The sequence below is a fragment of the Ochlerotatus camptorhynchus genome, unplaced genomic scaffold (genome assembly GCF_037179485.1).
Source record: "Ochlerotatus camptorhynchus isolate MF236.1 unplaced genomic scaffold, CSIRO-AGI_Acam_v1.1 ptg000063l, whole genome shotgun sequence".
NCBI classification, from domain to species: Eukaryota; Metazoa; Arthropoda; class Insecta; order Diptera; family Culicidae; genus Ochlerotatus; species Ochlerotatus camptorhynchus.
Genome location: NW_027040553.1, coordinates 646,671 through 663,739, shown reverse-complemented (window position 1 = coordinate 663,739; position 17,069 = coordinate 646,671). Strand labels below are relative to the sequence as shown.

General features: G+C 44.6%; 4 protein-coding genes across 5 annotated transcripts in view; all 4 read left to right on the top strand.

Annotated features, from left to right (window-relative positions):
- The window catches only part of Bruce (BIR repeat containing ubiquitin-conjugating enzyme), a 59,238-nt gene extending 53,749 nt beyond the window's left edge, over positions 1 to 5,489 (top strand). For both annotated transcript variants that reach the window (XM_065216456.1, XM_065216455.1), the window contains 3 exons: positions 3,054 to 3,508; positions 3,571 to 3,759; positions 3,821 to 5,489. In XM_065216456.1, coding sequence (XP_065072528.1) covers positions 3,054 to 3,508; positions 3,571 to 3,759; positions 3,821 to 4,375 — 1,199 coding nt within the window. In that variant the 3' untranslated portion in view covers positions 4,376 to 5,489. The remainder of the gene's footprint in view (positions 1 to 3,053; positions 3,509 to 3,570; positions 3,760 to 3,820) is intronic.
- The window catches only part of SmF (small ribonucleoprotein particle protein SmF), an 82,487-nt gene that overhangs the window by 38,998 nt on the left and 26,420 nt on the right, over positions 1 to 17,069 (top strand). The gene's annotated exons all lie outside the window — the stretch shown is intronic.
- LOC135696909 (uncharacterized) lies at positions 6,496 to 8,487 on the top strand. The gene has a single exon (XM_065216446.1). The coding sequence runs from the start codon at positions 6,496 to 6,498 to the stop codon at positions 8,485 to 8,487; it is 1,992 nt and encodes a 663-aa protein (XP_065072518.1).
- LOC135696908 (uncharacterized) lies at positions 8,542 to 11,850 on the top strand. The gene has a single exon (XM_065216445.1). It carries the CDS (start codon positions 8,542 to 8,544, stop codon positions 11,848 to 11,850), a length of 3,309 nt encoding a protein of 1,102 aa, XP_065072517.1.

The window sequence follows — 17,069 nt, the reverse complement described above, 5'->3', positions numbered from 1 at the left end:
CGTAGGTAAACTAAATGACACAACGAGAGCGGGATGATCGGCATCTAGATCAATCAGTGACTCGACCGGCAAGGAAACAGAAGTGCCTGGTAGTGCCAGGACATGATCTAGCAAACGTCCATTTCGGTTCGGAAAAGTATTCACTCGTGTAAACCCGTAAAAGTTAAAACCGTCCAAAAGAGCACAGCAAGCAACCGGCATATGCGAAAGCAGTGGATCAATTAATGGTGTGTCACTGTCTGTAAAGCGCCACTGCAGACCAGCTTGATTGTAGTCACCAAATACGAAAGCGGGAGAGCAGGGACTTAATTGTGACGAAATTGAGCCTAACGATTCCACCTGCTCACGGATGATCGTGCAGTCGTTTTTGCAGTCGGGAGGCAGGTAGATTGCACCTACACTAAGCTTGCTTTGTGGAAGTTCTACGACAATCCACAGCTGTTCCAGTTGACTGGAAATGGGTGACGTACTTACGTAGCTGGCTAGTCTAGTAGATACTGCAATCAAGACTCCGCCACCGCGCGATTTTTGACTGTTTAGGGCAGACCGGTCAGTTCTGAAGACGGAATAGAGTGACCCGAAAAGTTGCGATGAGTAAATTTGGTCGTCCAGCCACGTTTCCGTCAGCACAATCAAATCATATTCGGCCCCCGCAACAGCCAGGAAAAACGAGTCGATTTTAGTCCTCAGCCCACGCACGTTTCGGTAGTAGATCCGGAGACCATTCGAGGAGCAATCACGGGAACTAGAAATCGAAAGGACATCGCTAACATACTCGCCTGAGGTTGCAGGCCGGAAGCCCCCGATACCATCACCGACCACAGGACTGGGACGATGACGATGGTGGATGTCTGCAGCAAGCGCGACTGGGTCGGGAGGTTCGGAAGCTTCCTCAGTGCCTGTTTTAGGGTGTCCCGGATCCGAGGAAGAGCATGTGGCGGCATAAACCTACTGGCAGTTGGCAGGACGGATGCATGGACGGACATGATGTGGCTAGTGTGGAGGTAGCAGAACCGGAAACACACCTAGAAGTTGAAGCGGTATCAGGCCAAGGAGAGGCTGAATCGTCAGTATACTTACCAGTAATAGCTGGTTGGAAGACCCCCGACCTATATCTACACTCAGGGCCGAGACGACTATGCAGAGCGCTGGCTGGAATAAGCGCGACTGATGCAGAGAAATCACGGGCTTCAACAGTGCTATCCATGATGCGTCTCGGTGGTGATGGTGGTGGTCCAAAAGCAGTAGCGGCAGCCGCATTATTCTTGGAAATCGTGGAAACATCTGCGGTGTGTTCCGGATGAGCAGATGCACCATTCGGGGATAACGAAGACGCATCGTTTAGCCTCGAAGGATTCGGGAGTAGCTGCTCAACATTGTTCCATGAATCGTCGAAAGATTATCCATAAGAAGGCTGAGAAACTCTCAGAAGAAGGTTGGAGTATTTGTAGAAGAAAGCAGGAGGACTTCTTGGAAAGTGCGAAGGATTTCCAATAAAAGTTCGGAGGACTTCTAGAAGGAAGCTGAAAACATGAAGTCCCCAACAACAGCTTGAATCTAGCACTCAAACATATGATTTCTAGATTCTGCAATCACGTGGTACTGATTTTCAATCAGTGTCTTAGGATTGGCTGCTTTCCTTCGTGCTGAAAGTCAGCTAAAATGATATCCATCTGGAACTGGGGAAGGATCAGATCATCTCTCTCCTGCCAGCTACCAACGTATCAGCATTCTCTTATAGAAAAGTCCCATAAAAGTACAATCCATCCAAAAGAAACAAAAAGCCTTTGACGGAATTAAGATAGTTTCTAAAAACTTTACTTTTACGGAACATATCATTTTTGGAAATTTGGAAGGAGTTTGGAGGAAAAGGAAGTGTCAGGTGGTCCTTTTGGAATAAGTCACCGGAGGAACACCACCAGCAGCACAGCGAAGCGCTCCTGAGTAATCAAAAAATTCCATTTCGACCCAGAAAACGGATTACCGTCTCTTCAGATAGGATGGCAGAAACCTGGACGATCCGGCGAAAGTGCGGTTGTTGCTATGCAGCCTCAGCGTTCCAGTTCTCGAGAAATTATTCAATTATCTCTTGGCAGACCACCCACGCGATTTTACATTCGACCAAGTTGAGGTCGATTTTTGGTCACAAAAGCCGTTATTCTACAAGTGCTACGGCTGTCTCCAGCTCATCAAGAGTGAAACCGACGATTTCGTAACGTACGCCGGAGTCGTCAACCGGCAGTGCGAAGATTTCGTGCTACAGAAACTCTCCGTTAACCAGTTTATCTGCGGCCTAAAATCAGCCGATGTCAGGATCCGACTTCTATCAAAGCTCGAGTATGAGTCAGCCAAAACAATCAACCTAGAGGGATTAGTAACCGAATACCAGCGTTTGTCAAACATAAAACACGATACGACTTTGGAAGGATTCATCTCCCATGGTTCAGGCAGTTCGGAAATTCAAGAAGCAACCGAACAGTCACCCTAAAGCGACAGTAGTAGACGGTAATGTTCCTCCATCTCCATGCTGGCAATGTGGAGCCATGCATTTCGTGAAGGATTGCCAGTTTTTCAAACACACATGCAAGCAGTGCGGAAAAGTGTCACCCACCATCAGTGCTGAGATTTGTCATTGTCATTGACAGACTTTCGCGCGATATTGAAAATCTTCGTCTAAATCTCATTCATTTTTTCGTCAATGACAAAGGTTGACCTGGTAACAACAAGTGTAATGTCGTGTGAATTCTGTGTCACATTATTGTTATACAAGCAGTTCAGGACGTAGATGCATGTTCACTTTACCGGTTCCATGTAATTGTTTTGTTGAAGTAATTTAATTTCGTTACTAATTTAGCTTATACAAAAATCTACACTTGTTCGTCAGCATTGACAGCATTGTCATTGACAATTGACATGGTTTGCCTTGACGATGACTGTTAGCTCAAATGAGTGACCAAAGCAGAATTGCGAATATCGCAATGTACTGTCGAGATTTTGCAGCACTGCCTACCATTGCCAACCGTTGCTAACCTCCGATCATTGCTTACTTCCAGACACGTTCGAAATGATTGCCGAAACGGAAAACGGCTACCGGTTCACCATCTCGCACCATTTCGAAACGAACGTTCGCATGGCCGGCGACCGTGGCCACCCGGGTCGAGTGAAACGTTTGGCCCAGGAAACGGTCACCCTCTCCACCAGTTTGCCGCTGTCCTACAGTAGTTCTGTGTTTGTACGCTGTGATACCGATAGGTTAGATATAATGAAAGTATTAATCACCGGTCCGGCCGAGACGCCGTACGCGAACGGTTGCTTCGAGTTCGATGTGTACTTCCCGCCCGATTATCCGAACTCGCCGATGATGATCAATCTGGAGACGACCGGCAGGAACACGGTACGCTTCAATCCGAACCTGTATAACGACGGTAAGGTATGCTTATCTGTACTGAACACCTGGCACGGTCGGCCCGAGGAGAAGTGGAATGCCCATACGTCGAGTTTCCTGCAGGTTGGTCCCGCAACCATTGCCGGAGCCAAGATTGTCTCTAATATCTCTCTCCACACTTGCAGGTACTAGTCTCAATTCAAAGTCTCATCTTGGTTCCGGAGCCATACTTCAACGAACCAGGATTCGAGCGAAGCCGTGGTACGCCCAGCGGAACGCACAGCTCGCGGGAATACAACAGCAACATCTACCAGGCTTGCGTGCGTTATGCTATGCTCGAACAGCTGAAGAATCCTTGCCCATGCTTCAAAGAGGTAAGTGCTATAATACCGCTTTCAAACGTGCAGACATTTCAAAATGACCCCTTTTAAACAGGTGATCCACTCCCACTTCTGGTTGAAACGGAACGAAATCTGTGCACAAATCGAAGACTGGATTGCGGAACTGAGCAAACCGCTGCAGAACGAACGTACCGGCCGGACGATATCGTTCAACGCAATGGTTCTTCGGCGCCAGTACCGCCAGCTGCGGGAGGAATTTGCCAAGCTGAAGCCACCGGAGGGACTGGAAGAAATCGACTATCCATTCGTCACTGGCATCACCCCAACTACGCCGTCGGCGCAAATTGGTTCGACGAGCAATGGTGTTTGCGCCACCGATGCGGTATCCAATGTACCACCGGAAAATTCTTTGTGCGACGATAAGGACGACGAAAGTGAGCTGCTGTTGCAGTCAGGTGAAGATGCAATCGTGCTGGACGAAAATGGAGATGACGAGGACGACGAAGTAATCATTAAGGCTGATGTGGACGATGGCGCTGCGGGCAGTAGCAGCAGCAGCAACGACAAGGGGACCAGCATTCCGGATGAAGCTCAGGACGATAATCCGGATCTGTCCCCGGAGGAAATTGTCCTCTCGATGGTGTGGTAAGTGTTTCGCCTCTGAATCTCAGTGTACGCGCGTGTGTGTAAATTGCATGTCGTCGCAAAGTCTGTGTTTGCAAAGATTCGGATCAGCAGAGAGACGCCTTCCTTATCCTCAATTCAAAATCTGTGTGCTTGTTCTAGCCCTAGCAATCTAAAAATGGACATTTTTTCGATGATTTTTCAGATCTTAGGAAATCCAATTGGAGCCTCGTGTCTCTCTCTATTTATAGTTACGAATCAGGAAAATAGTCCGAGGCAAACAGGCTAGGTTTGTTTTGATGAAGAAAAATCCACTGGATGTTGGTTTTTAAGCTCGTAAGTCGGGAATCAAAATCCGCGTATAAAAATAAACAGAAATCAATATTAGGAAATACCTTCTTCATTACTATTAGCATCCGAGCAGAACACAAAACACAGGAAGACAGGACTTAGCATTATTCAGAAGAAAAAAAAATGTGCGTGGATAAGAACGCACGCCGAAATCAAAGAAATAAAAATAGCCATAATTATAAAAAAGAGGGGAAAATTATTCCATCTATACGTTTTTATTGGTTTGTAAGAAAACATGTTTTGATTATTTATTTATTGATTGGAATCCAACAGTTTTTTTTTAAAGTACATTTCAGATGTCTCCTATCAAGCAAAAAATAATGTTTATTATTCGTACTGAGGATAAATATTGGTTGTTTATTTTTAGTTTAAAACATAAATAGCCTTTTTTACGCTAGGCAGAATAGAAACCCTTGATAACTGATACGCTTTTCGGATTACTTTAGTTTTTTAAAACCTATCTAAACGCAACCTGATACCCTGCAAACTGAAGAGACACACATTTTTTTTCGGTACACTCCCAGTGGATGATGGATACCTATACGAGAATTGAGAACGTCTATATATAATTAAGCAAAAAGCAATTGGCAAAGGGCAGCGGGGGAAAGAACGATTGAAAAAAAAACAACCTACAAGTTAGCAGTAGCAGCAGTAAATCTGAAATGGAAAGGAACAAACATAAGTAAGAAGAAAGAAAAAAAAAACTGAAAGCGAAAATTATACAACAAAACCTTATATGGATATTATGAACTAGTAATACTTATTAATAAATTGATTGAATAAAATAATGACAGTGACGTGAACGCGTGGATGCCGAAATTTCCCTGTTTTGTGATGTCCCCTTCAACGGTTAACTAGTTTATGATGATGGTATTAAAAGCAAGTGCTTCAAAGGTAAATTGGAGGGGCCTCGGAAGACTTCATTTAAATACAGATCATTTAAAGCAGCTGTTTTTTTTTTTCATTAAAAGAGCGTTTACTAATTTTCATTTATTATCTACCCTAATAAACGAGCACCATACATGAACGATACCACAAATCGTGCCACCGTACCACATATTGTTGGGATGATAACCCGTGAACGGTTGTGAGATAACGAAACCTCTTTAATTAATATTTGCCACTAAAAATAATCATATTTTATTCTCTAAATTAAACTGGCAGCACTGTACGAAACGAACAACAGAAATAAACTGAACATTGTATACGACGGACGCATTCGAGTGTTTCTCTCGCGAAAACCATCACATTCCGAAATCGTATTTTGAACCAGTGAGCTATCGTGGAACATTTTGGTCCTTCGAACCGGATGACCGGAGGAATGGTGATGGTACTCGCGATCGAGCGGTTCGGAAAAGTGTTGTTTAGCACCGTGTGCTGAATTCGGCCCAAGGCTACAGCGAGTGTGTGCCCGTGGCACAGGTGAAATCGGTCCGAGACCGAGAAGAATAACAGTGGTGCTGAGCGCAAGGCTACGCCACTAGTGAGAGCGAGTGTCCGTGACACGTCGAAATTAGGTGCAAGGTCAAGAAGAACGGTGGAAAGTGGCCCAAGGCTACGCCACAAGTAACAGTGTGTGTCCGAGGCACGAAGAAAAGTGACGCCATTTTGGCTGAAAACCAAATCGAAACCGTGTGAGCACGTTTTGCGAGCACAAAATCGCCATTTTGTTGGCTAGTGAAAACATCGTCGCAATCGAACGATGTAAACAATAATAGAACCTGCAAACAAAAAGAAAATAAACAGTGCGTTAGTGCAATTCATATTGCCGTCGGAAAAACAAACAGTACGTGAATGTCCCATTCGGAAACTCCGCGTGGAAACGTTTCGGGAGTATCTCGCCGGAATATTTTGGATGCTCTAACGGGGAGCAGCAGCAAAAATCTACTGCAGTCGGTTGCCGATCAGAAAACGGCGAAGAAGAAGAAAGAAGAGAATATCATCATGGAGAAAAATCTGGAAGTGCTATACGATCGGCGCGATATGCTGGTTGACAAGCTGTTGCGGATGAACGAGACGCTGCGGGCAGAGAATGTCAACATTCATTTGCTCCAGCTCCAGTTGGAAACACTTCGTAGGTGTGCTGACGACTACGAGAGGATAAATGCGGATATTTGTGCCATGCTTCCTAGGGATGAACGTGCTGAGCAACGGATAGAGTACGCTACTTTCGAGGAGCTGCACAATCAGCTGTATATTTGTCTAAACACGAAGATCGATGCAGTTTCCTCAGCGACAAGCCAAAACCAGGTTGCTGTACCGCAACCGCCGGTGTACGTGCAACAGCAAGTGCCGCAACTACATGCACCATTTCCCACTTTCGACGGGAATCCAGAAAATTGGTATAGCTTCAAGAGCCTGTTTTCCAGTATCATGGCTAGGTATGCGAACGAAACTCCGGCGATGAAGATTCTGCATCTGCGAAACTGCTTGACTGGTGAGGCGAAGGACAAGATTGACCAGGATGTTGTAAACAACAACGATTACGACATGGCCTGGAAAATCCTCAAAGATGCGTACGAGGATAAAAGGTTGATTATGGACACGCATATCGATGCTATTCTCGACTTTCAGAAGATCGGTAAGGAAAATCGCGGTAAGTCAATCTCGAAGCTGGTCGAAGTTTGTGCTAAGCATGCTGATGCATTGAAGGGCCATGGTTACGTCGTGGAAGGATTATCCGAGCTGATCATCGTAAACGTTCTGTATAAGAAGCTGGACAGAGAGACTCAAGAACATTGGGAGTTGAAACTGGGCACCGGCAAGACGCCAGTATTCAAGGAGTTCATGGATTTTCTGAGGGAAATGGGACGCGTTCTGCAGCGGACTAATCGCTCACAGCAGCAAACGTCACAGCAGTCAACCGTCCTAAACAAGCAACGCCAAGCGTTGAACCAGAAGCAGTCAGCTCCAGTTTCGTCGAGATCGTTCGTCCAGACCACCAAGGAGAACTGCCCTTGCTGCAGAGAAGAGCATACTATATACAAGTGCACGAAGTTCCAGGAGCTTAGTGTGGGGGAGCGCAAATCCATCGTCACGAGGGCGAATTTGTGCTTCAATTGCTTGAAGTCCAAGCACCGAGTTGCTGACTGTCCGTCCGAACAAGGATGCAAAATCCGAGGGTGCGGTCGGAAGCACCACAGCTTGCTTCATCCCAGCGATGTACAGAAAGAATCCAGCGAACCTGAAAAGCCGCCACCAAAGCCGGTGGAGCAACCGGAGTCGTCAGGAAACAGTCCACAGAAAGAAATAGGAACCACGTTGTGCACTCACAGCGGTACGGTTAAGCGACACGTGCTTTTGTCTACAGCGGAGGTGTTGGTGGTGGGAAAAGGAGGTACCACTATCAAATCTCGAGCGCTATTGGATTCAGGGTCCGATAGTAACATTGTAACGGAAAAGCTAGCATCCAAGCTAAATCTGAAGCTGCATCAAGTCGATCTGCCTATCAGTGGCCTCAACGATATCCAGACACGAGTTAAGTATATCGTTAGCACGAACATCGTTTCGCTTGTTAATTCTTTTTCCTCGTCCATTCTAGACTTCCTGGTCGTACCGAAGGTGACATCCAACCTACCAGTGACTGAAGTGGATTACCGATCTTGGCTGCTACCAGCAAACGTCAAGCTAGCTGACCCATCGTTCCACACCCCCGGTGAGATTGACCTAATCATCGGCAACGAGATCTTCTTCGATCTGATCCAGCAAGGTCGTCTAAAACTGGGTAAAAACGAAGCGACATTGACAGAGACGGAATTAGGATGGGTCGTAGGAGGATCAGTATAGACCAGGAAGTCCAAGGAATGCTTGCGTGTGTGTCAACTGAACCACCAAGACGAGATGTTGAACAAGACGCTCATGCGATTCTGGGAGATCGAGAACGTTGGTACAGAGTCAAACATGACCGTTGCTGAAGCGCTGGTAGAGGAACACTTTGGGAAGACACACGTACGAGAAGAAGACGGACGCTATACGGTTCGACTACCATTCAATGACCGCAAGAAGCAGCTGGGCGAGTCGTTCGAGATGGCAAGCAAACGTTTGGACAAGCTATTGATTTCTTTGGCCAAGGACCCGGCCAAACGCGAACAGTACTTCGGATTTATGGCTGAATACCTGTCGCTCGGCCATATGGAGGAGATCACCGAGGACACCCGATATGGATACTACATACCACACCACGCCGTGTTCAAGGCCACGAGTTCCACAACAAAGGTTCGCGTGGTATTTGATGCCTCGGCCAGCACGACATCAGGAGTTTCCCTGAACGACACAGTTTGTGTGGGACCGACAGTCCAAAGCGATCTGCAGACAATCATTCTTCGGTTCTGCGTGCATCCGGTGGTATTAACGGCAGACGTGCCTAAAATGTATCGCCAGGTTTGGCTAAGCAAGAACGACCGCAAGTTCCAGAAAATAGTGTGGGTGGATAAAAACGGCGTACGCAAGGTGTACGAATTGAAAACAGTGACGTACGGGGTGGCTAGCTCACCGCATCATGCTACAAAAGCGCTAATTCAGTTGGCAACGGACGAAGGCAAGGATTTCCCGTTAGCTGAACAAGTGATCCGGTACGACAGTTACATCGACGATTTCCTAACTGGTGGAAAGTCTGCGGTGGAGGTGTTGAAGATCTATCGCGAGCTAACGTCGCTGTTGCAACGTGGAGGATTTGGCGTCCACAAGTTTTGTTCAAACAATCCCGAAGTACTGAAGGCAATACCAGAGGAGCTGCAAGCGAAGTTCGTTAGTTTTGAGGATACTGGAATCAACAACACGATAAGGACACTGGGTTTGATTTGGAACCCGCTTGAGGATTATTTTGCATTCTTCGTCCAGCCGATCAGTGAACATACGTCGTCGACGAAGCGAATGGTACTGTCCGATATCGGTCGCCTATTCGATCCCCTGGGGTTCCTGGGACCGGTAATAACAGCAGCCAAATTGGTGATGCAGAATATATGGCGTCTTGGCTTAAACTGGGATGAAGAGCTACCGGAAGAATTGCTGCAGGAGTGGACTACGTTCAGGCAACAATTGCCTGTCGTCAACGCAATGCACAAACAGCGCTGTGTGATCCCCGAGAACGCAGTACGAATCGAGTTGCATGGATTTTCGGACGCTTCGATGCGGGCCTATGGAGCGGTCATGTATACCAGGTGTGTCACAGCGGATGGCACGATTAGTGTGAACCTAGTTGCAAGCAAATCGCGAGTGGCTCCACTAAAACCGATGACGATTCCCCGGTTGGAATTATGCGGAGCAAAACTACTGGCGGACTTGACAACGAAAGTGGTTGCTTCGATGAGAATTCATTTCGACGATGTGAAGTTGTGGTGCGATAGTTCCATCGTATTGTGTTGGCTCAAAAAGTCACCGTCGGCACTGAATCAATTTGTCTCGAATCGGGTGGCAACAATCGTGGAGTTGACTCAAGGTTATCAGTGGAACTACATCCGATCGGAGAGCAATCCTGCTGACGTGATTTCAAGAGGTGCATCACCGGTAGACTTGTTGGTCTACGATCTCTGGTGGAAAGGTTCACCACATCTACAGCAACTGGAATTGCAAGCAGGCGTAGCTGACGAGGTTCTTGAAATACCGGAACTCAAAACAGCGACAGTACTAGCAACTGTGATAGAGGGCATTGGAATCAGACTGGATCGTGTAAGCGACTACCGTAAACTACAGCGTGCCTGGGCGTATGTCCTGAGGTTCATCGACTACGTGGTGCACAAGAAGCGTGACGTCACAAGTATCAGCGCCAACGAAGTTACCAGTGCAGAACGAGCAATGTTCTTGGTCCATCAAAAGGAAGTGTTCGGTGATCTACTGAAAGGGCTGAAAGCTGAATCAAGCAAACGGCACGGTCTATCCAACTTAGCACCGTTCATCGGACTGGACGGACTCATCAGAGTGGGCGGTCGGCTGAAATACTCGGCGATACCATACGACGGTAAGCACCAAGTGCTGCTGCCGGCAAAACACCATGTCACAGAGGCATTGATCCGGAAACTACACGAAGAAAACCAGCATGTGGGACAAGGCGGACTGTTATCCATCGTCCGTGAACGGTATTGGCCCCTACGGGCGAAATCAATCATCAAGCGAATCATTTCCCAATGCCAAATTTGTGCGAAGCATCGACCTAATCTTGGCAGTCAGTTCATGGGTAGCCTTCCGGAGGCTCGCGTTAATCCTGCTCCAGTATTCTCACGGGTTGGTATCGACTACGCTGGACCGTTCCAACTGAAACCAGAAGGAAGAAGCACGAAGACATTCAAGGGATACGTTGTCGTCTTTGTCTGCATGGCTGTGAAGGCGATTCATTTCGAATTAGTGTCAAACCTGACATCGGACCATTTCATCGCTGCTTTGCATCGTTTTGCTAGTCGACGTGGCTTTCCGTCCGATGTGTATTCCGACAACGGGACTTCGTTCGTTGGTGCGAACCACGAGCTCGCAGCGCTGAAAAGGTTATTCGAGGAGCAACAGCATCGTCTAAAGTTGGATGAATTCTGCTCGGTGAAGGGAATCACTTGGCATTTTATCCCGCCAAGAAGTCCCCACTTTGGTGGGATCTGGGAAGCAGGAGTTAAGTCGCTGAAGTACCACATGAAACGAGTTGTTGGCGAAACCAGATTGACAACGGAGGAGATGAATACATTTCTTGCTCGCACGGAGGCGATTCTCAACTCGCGACCCTTATTCGCGATGTCGGAGGATCCAAGCGATATGTCAGTACTTACACCGTCACATTTTTTAATTGGAAGGTCAGCAGTAGCCTTACCGGAACCATCATACGAAGACGAAAAGATCGGGCGCTTAAACAGATGGCAACATATCCAGTTGATGCAGCAACACTTCTGGCGTAGGTGGTCTAAGGAGTATCTACACAATCTCCAAAGCCGTCAGAAATGGCACGATGGTGTGAGACGGTTTGAAGTCGGTGCGATGGTCTTGTTAGTCGACGAGAACTTGCCTCCTCAGCAATGGCGTCGAGGACGTATAGTGGCGACCCATCCTGGTGAAGACGGAGCCGTTCGAGTGGTCACGGTCCGGACGGCGACGAGCGAGTACAAGCGGGCGGTGACTAAAATCGCTATGCTGCCTTCTGTTGAGCCACAGGCCTCAACGGGGGGAGAATGAACGGTTGTGAGATAACGAAACCTCTTTAATTAATATTTGCCACTAAAAATAATCATATTTTATTCTCTAAATTAAACTGGCAGCACTGTACGAAACGAACAACAGAAATAAACTGAACATTGTATACGACGGACGCATTCGAGTGTTTCTCTCGCGAAAACCATCACATTCCGAAATCGTATTTTGAACCAGTGAGCTATCGTGGAACAACCCGAATAGGTTGTTAGGCACTCCTTATGGTTATCATTTATGCGGGTACTTTAACATTGATAAATGATCGCGAAACATTCGGCCATAAAGAATGTCTTTTTAGACAGCAGGGATGCCAGGTGCCTAAAAACTATTCCCGTTCTATCGCAACACGGCGTTTTTTTTTATGGAAAGGAAACTTGAAAGGGATCTCGACTTGAAGCATGTATATTCTGCATTCATGGGTAAATACATCCGTTTAGGCCACATAAAGTTGGCCGACGCTACTGATGAAGTCCCGGGTGAACACTTCTATCTACCACATCATGCAGTAATTAAGCCTGATAGTACGACCACAAAGCTACGGATTGTATTTGATGGCTCGTGCAAGGGGCAAATCCACCTTGGATTTCTCCTTGAACGACCAACGGTTCAAGACGAAAATATGGTCTGCTTATTGTTTCGTTTCCGCATGAAACGAATTGTAATCAAAGTTGATGTGGCGCAAATTTTCTGCCAGATGCTTGTAGCTGAAATCGATCGACGTTACCGGAAAGTTGTTTGGCGTAAATCTCCAACTGAACCACTTCAAACCTACCACGGTGACATACGGGACCACCACTGCACCGTACCTTGCTACACGCTGTTTGCAACAGCTTTCGGTCAATGAAGCAGCAAACTTTCCAACTGATGCACCAATAGTAAGGAAAGGATTTTATGTGGATGATCTGATGAGTCTCTCGAAACCACCAAACAACTAGAGCTAATGTTGAAATCAGCAGGTCTCACACTTCGGAAATGTTCATAAAATTCAAGAGATGAGATTCCCACAGAGCTTTGGGAAATAGGACAGATTCGGGACCAGCACCAATCATCTCCTATACAAACTTTGGGATTACTTTGGGAGCCTTCGTTCGATGAATTCATTTCCAAAATTCCCAAATTTGTCGATAGTGATCAGTTTACCAAACGCATAGTGCTGTCTCAGACAGCCAGTCTGTTTGGCCCATTAGGCAGGCTCTGTGATCGTTATAGGAAAGCTGTTCCTTCAAGGCCTGTGGGAACGAAAACTAGATTGTTACGAGCAACTCCCAACAGATCTTCACGACAAATGGTCCAGTTTCATCAAGAATTTTCCACATCTCCAGAAACTACGAATTCCTCGGTTTGCTTTAACGGACCAGATCACATTTTTGGAGCTTCATGGATTTTCCGATGCTTCACTCCGAGCGTACGGAGACACGCCAAGCGAGCATTGGGCTCGTGCAATCCCTCTATGTTAAATTCGACGACTTTTTGATTCGTCATTTGTCCCTCTAAGTTCAATTCGACCTTTTGTCGATTCATTATTTTGTACCTCTAAGTTTAATTCGACCTTTTGTCCCTCTAAGTTTAATTCGACATTTTCTCTCTCTAAGTTCGATTCGATCTTTTATTTCTCTATGTTCAATTTGACATCTTCTCGATTTATCCTTTTGCCCCTCTAAGTTCAATTCGACCTTTTGTTACTTTAAGTTCAATTCGACCTTTTGTGTTTCTAAGTTCGCTTCGACCTTTCGGCTCTCTATTTTAAACTCGAACTTTTGTCCCTCAAAGTCCAATTCGACCTTTTGTCTCTCTAAGTTTCATTTAACCTTTTGTTTCTCTAAGTTCAATTCGACCTATGTCCTTTCGAACTTTTGTCGATTCGTCTTTTGTACCTCTAAGATCATTTCGACTATTTGTCGATTCATTCTTTTGTACCTCTAAGTTCAATTCGACCTTTTGTCCCTCTAAGTTTAATTTATCCTTTTGTAACTCTAAGTTCATTTGTCAATTCGACCTTTTGTACCTCTAAGTTCATTTCGACTATTTGTCGATTCATTCTTTTGTACCTCTAAGTTTAATTCGACCTTTTGTCTCTCTAAGTTCGATTCGATCTTTTGTCCATTCTACTTTTTGTCCCTCTAAGTTGAATTCGACATTTTATCTCTCTAAGTTCGATTCGATATTTTATTCCTCTATGTTCAATTCGACCTCTTCTCGATTCGTCTTTTTGTCCCTCTAAGTTCAATTCGATCTTTTGTCAATTCGACTTTTTGTCCCTCTAAGTTTAATTTGACATTTTGTCCCTCTAAGTTCAATTCGACCTCTTGTGGTTCTAAGTTCGCTTCGACCTTTCTTCCCTCTATGCTAAACTCGAAATTTTGTTCCTCAAAGTTCAATTCGACCTTTTGTCCCTCTAAGTTTCATTTAACCTTTTGTTCCTCTAAGTTCAATTCGGCCTTTTGTGTTTCTAAGTGTGGTGAGTAGTATTATATTTAGATTTTATCAATTTCTTAGATGGTTGAAATACAGATCATTTAAACAAAAGAAAAAAAGAAAAAGGAACATTCCCCATTTCCAAGCATTATCTTAGACACATTACGAGAAACATTTTGTGGAGTTAATAGAGCGCATGTTCAAATATTCCTTGAGAGAAATACTACTCACCACACTAAGTTCACTTCGACCTTTCGTCCCTCTATGTTAAACTTGAACTTTTGTCCCTCAAAGTTCAATTCGACCTTTTGTCCCTCTAAGTTTCTTTAACCTTTTGTCTCTCTATGTTCAATTCGACCTCTTCTCGATTCGTCGTTTTGTCCCTCTAAGTTCAATTCGACCTTTTTTGTTTCTAAGTTCGCTTCGACCTTTCGTCCCTCTATGTAAAACTCGAACTTTTGTTCCTCTAAGTTTCATTTAACTTGGGGCCTCCCTTAGCTCAGTCGGTAAAGGCGCAGCTACAAAGCAAGAACATGCTGGAGGTGGCTGGGTTCAATTCCCGGTCCGGTCTAGGAATTTTTCGGGTTGGAAAATTTCTCGACTTCCCTGGGCATAGAAGTATGATTGGACTTGCCACACAATTATACCAATGCAAAAATGGTATCCAGCATTTTACGAGCGACTATGGCCGCCACAATCTGGCTAAATTTTTGGTAGGGAACATATGATTTGACGTTTGGGTTGTGTCGTTTGACGTGTAAACGTTCAAATTGGATAGTTTACACGTCAAGCGACACAACCCAAACTTCAAATCTTATGTTCCCTGCCAGAAAATCAGCTAGATTGTGGCGGCCATAAGCGATCTAAAATTCTGGATAGGCATCGAAAGCTCTCAATTAATAACTGTGGAAGTGCATCTAGAACACTAAGTTGAGAGCACGCAATAAGCTAATATGCGATATGCAATAAACTTGAAATGCGAAGAAGAAGAAGTTTCATTTAACCTTTTGTCATTCTAAGTTCAATTCGACCTATGTCCTTTCGATCTTTCGTCGATTTGTCTTTTGTACCTCTAAGTTCAATTCGACTATTTGTCGATTCATTCTTTTGTTCCTCTATGTTAAAATCGCCCTTTGGTCTCTCTAAGTTCGATTCGATCTTTTATTCCTCTATGTTCAATTCGACTTGTTCTCTATTCGTTCTTTTGTCCCTCTAAGTTCAATTCGACCTTTTGTCATAGATTCCTTTAAAATACACCATATTTGAAGTCAGAAATCTCCAAGAAAATCTCGCATAGATCAAGAATGTGAAAAACTGGCCTAACCTCAGATTGATATAAAAATTCTCATGCAATCTTCAAAAAAAATCTTTGTCGGAGAATGCTGGATCCCATTGTTTAAAAAAAAATATGCTCAATTTATCAATACGGCCTAGAATAATTTACATGCAACTTATAAAAATTTAAAATTCTTAAACCATTAACAACATTTCCAATTTCGGACTTCATAAAATTCTGCTAATGATGGGCCCTATTGCGTGAGTCGAATCTATTTTGGTATTACAGAAGCAATACCAAATTACAACAGTGACCAGGGGGTCTGGAATGTTTGAAAGCCTTCAAAATGTTCGGAACCTTCCTTAATTTCGTTAAAATTTAATGAAGTTGGAATGGCACTAGTGGAAACTTAATGGAACTTCGCGAAAAACCAACGAAAATCGTAGAAGTACAGCTTTCTTTGTAGAAGACTAAGTAGCGAAATACGCAGCAATTCGAGGAACTGCGGAATCCTTCCTTAGAAATGAAAAGAATTTTAAACGTTCAGGGAATTGCGTAGCAGATCAAACAATTTCGTAAAAGTTCAGCTAACTTCAAGAAATTAAGGGATCTTCGTTCCAGTTTAGGCAATACGCCTTTTAAATGCACCATCAACGTAGAGTGCGCCACGTGAGTTCGAGAAGAAACTTCACCAACCGTTTGTTTACATCAGAATAACTATTTTTCACAACGCAAATTAAAGCATTTTTCATTCAACATCTTGCCAATTTCGATCGGTAATTGTCTTATTGTACGATTTTCCACAGATCTGAACTGATTTGTACCCTTACTATCCACACACAAGAAATCCGGAAGATCATAACCACTAAGGCACTTTTCTAATTTTTCATTTTTCGCAACAAAAATATTCCTGTACACCAGCAGGATCTTTGCAAAAACGTTACAGAATTAAATTTTTCAACTGTAGGTTAAGTTTTGGAGCATCTCAGATGAATCAATTTATCAGGAAAAGTAAAAAAGTGTTCCGCTTCCTATGCCTCAAGACAAAAATTTCTGCTCACGACACTCTTTTTGACGTTCTCCTATTCACCACCAGAGGTTGAATCGATCGTTTAGTTCTCATTAAAAAGGCCTATTCCATAAGACAAACCACATAGATCCTATACGCCTTTTTAATGCACCACCAACGTAGAGTGCGCCACGCGAGTTCGAGAAGAAACGTCAACCAAACCGTTTGTTTACATCAGAATAAGTATTTTCCCCAACGCAAATAACAGCATTTTTCATTCAAAATCTTGCCAATTTCCATCGGCAATTGTCTTATTGTACAATTTTCCACAAATCTGAACTGATTTGCACCTTAACCACAAACGAAGTGACAGACGACTAACTGGCGAAGAAATCAATTAAAATAATGTGGTTCGCTGTAATAGAATTTTCTTAGAAGCTTGTGCCATCATCCACCAGATGGGATAGTATTTTTGTCGAGGGGGACGACTCTATCTACGATGCA